Below are 2,540 nucleotides of genomic sequence, written 5' to 3' on the forward strand. Positions count from 1 at the left end.
CAGAGGATGAAGAGAGCACATCCAGTTAGTCACAGTCAGAGAAAGAGGAGGACAGCAAGGGGGGGAACTTTTTGTTCCCACATGTACAAAAAGCAGAAACCTAACACTGCATTTCCATGACAGAGGCAGCATCATCCTGTGGGGATGGGGATTTGTTTAGCAGATCAACTCAAATGAAACTGAGCCATTTTACCAAAAATGTAGCACAAAACCTGTAGAGAAATACCCTTCCAGCTAGAATCACAGCAAAAAGGATTTTTGCAAAGTTCCAACTTAGGAGAGCAAAATACCAATGCAAGCCACACTTTTCAGATCCCCTTTCCATTTCAAAATTACACAACAATTTGTGTTTCAGAATAAACCAAATCATGTTTACAAAGTGGGAAAAAACATATGAGAAAGAAATACCAAAAAGGCATTGTAAGATTTCGATTGCGTAGATTTCTTTTTATAGTTTTCGAAGATTACTTACACACTCCGTGGTAGTGATGTGGACGTTGCTCCCGATGAAGGAAACACCATCATTCATGCTTACTTGGAGAAAAATCACCCTTAGCACAGGATTAAACAAATAAACATGAAAAGGCATTAGTGTGTAAAAATTACAATATCGTCTGTAAAAAGTCTAATTGCATTGGTTTCTTTTCAAAGGATGATGTCATTTGAACTTGGGTTTGCAGCGGATAACGTCATCTAAGTGTCACGCTAAGCTAACTATGAGGTGAGACTGTAATTGTAACCAAAGGGTTTTAACCACAAAACACAAGGGATAAATAATGAGATGGAGGAGACAGACGTTTAGCCTGAGAGCAAATTACGATGACTAATCCGCTCTTCGGAAGTTTATTTTCCTCCAGAATGAGAGTCTTTTGTCTCTTATGAAGTTGCTAAACTGCTAAATGTCCACTAGGTCATATTGTTAAAGGTTGTCCAACAAATCATCGGCTTAAATGTATTTACAGGCTTCATTTAAACCGGAATTCAGTCGCCTTTAACCAAATGAACTGAGAAACCTAATTTCCCACTTCATTTAAAAACAATTAAAAAAAACAAGCTGGGAGTAACTGGATGATCCAGCAATGAAGGCACAAAGCTCCCATATGGAAACAGAAAAGGAAAGACTTGTTTGTTGAAGTTGCTTTTTTATTTTATTATATCCACCTTATGACATTATCCAACTTTCAGTTATGCCTCTTCTCACTAACAGACTCCCTTATCAAAACAAACTTCTGTTCATGCCTCACTTCTAACCTCATCTGTAGCCCAACAACCAACCCCCCCCCACCTCTTCAGTCATCTTTCTCCGATTTGTGGAAAACAATTCTGAGAACCGCCCCTTCTCTGGGGCTTCTTGTGGTTCTGTTCCTAGAAATGGGCATTAAAGCAGCGACTCAATGGGGTGAAGAGAAAGAAGCCCATTTGAAAGATGAACCGTTCTCCAATCTATGTCTGCATCCACAAAGGTAAACAAGAAGAGGACAGATAATCATTCTTCCTTCACAGATCCTAGTGTTAAGGAGGCTCCTGTTCCCTGAGTCTGCTGGTTAAATTAAAGCAAAAGGTCAGGGTTACGGTGAAACCCTGGAGGTCAAAAGTCCATTACAGAAAGGAAAATTCCCAAAGGAGACAGATTATCCAGAGAAAACTTCAGAATTAAAGGTTCTGGATGAGAAATAAAAACAAACAGGAAAGAGGTAGGGAGGAAATGTAGAGCATGGTCAGAGACAGCTGTTGAACAAGGAAGTGAAACAGACAAGTTGGCAGATCCCGCCGCAACAGCTGACCCAGCACTGTTTTTTCATTTACCTCTAAATACTGTGGCCAACTTAATCATAACCTCTATTTCACACCCAATCCCCCCAAGGCCTCCAAAATGACTTTTGCAACTTAACATATACAGCACCATCCTCATCCATGGAGCAAAGTGTGGAAAAACCTTTTAGTACAATGCACTTTGTGGACTTCATCTACACTGAAACTTGTTGTTTTTGTTTTGTTTGTTGTTTTAACTCACCAACAATGGCAACAAAAATCTTACATGTGGTAAGTCTTACGTGCTGTCTCTGACAACGTGCTCATTCAGGTCATAGTCATTCCCAAAAAGTTGAAAAACAATCCGCTGGATTTGTTTCCATGTTTGAAGACGTTTCTCTTCCCATCCGGGAAGTTTTTTCAATTCAAAATGTCCAGAAATAGCGTGGAGTTCAAAGCTTTATAGAGTGGACCAAAACAGCCCTGCTTTGGCTTTGAGACAAGACTCTGCAGAATATCTACTTCTTATGGACAGCGGACATTCTTTTGAGGACCAGAATGTTCACATTTTGGACAAAGAAGACAAGTGGTTTCAGAGGGGCGTGAAGGAAGCCATCTTTGTTAAGAGAGAAAAACCAACCTTAAACAGAGGGGGGGGGGGACTCAGATTCCAGCTTATAAAAACCTACAATACAGCAATAGAGTTGATTCCTTCCTGCTATCATCGCAACCCCAACCCTTTTACAGGGAAACAGAAGACCTCACCTATTCAGCCAGGCCAACAATTC

The 2,540-nt window shown here is 40.3% G+C and overlaps 1 protein-coding gene across 1 annotated transcript in view; it reads right to left on the reverse strand.

Moving 5' to 3' along the window:
- Nucleotides 1–2,540, reverse strand: part of LOC107092864 (anthrax toxin receptor 1-like) — a 57,538-nt gene that overhangs the window by 17,117 nt on the left and 37,881 nt on the right. Inside the window, exon 12 of the mRNA XM_015387551.1 lies at nt 473–551. Within this exon, the coding sequence (XP_015243037.1) occupies nt 473–551 (79 nt within the window). The remainder of the gene's footprint in view (nt 1–472; nt 552–2,540) is intronic.

This window comes from Cyprinodon variegatus, unplaced genomic scaffold (assembly GCF_000732505.1).
Source record: "Cyprinodon variegatus isolate N-32 unplaced genomic scaffold, C_variegatus-1.0 Scaffold398, whole genome shotgun sequence".
In the NCBI taxonomy this organism is placed as follows: domain Eukaryota; kingdom Metazoa; phylum Chordata; class Actinopteri; order Cyprinodontiformes; family Cyprinodontidae; genus Cyprinodon; species Cyprinodon variegatus.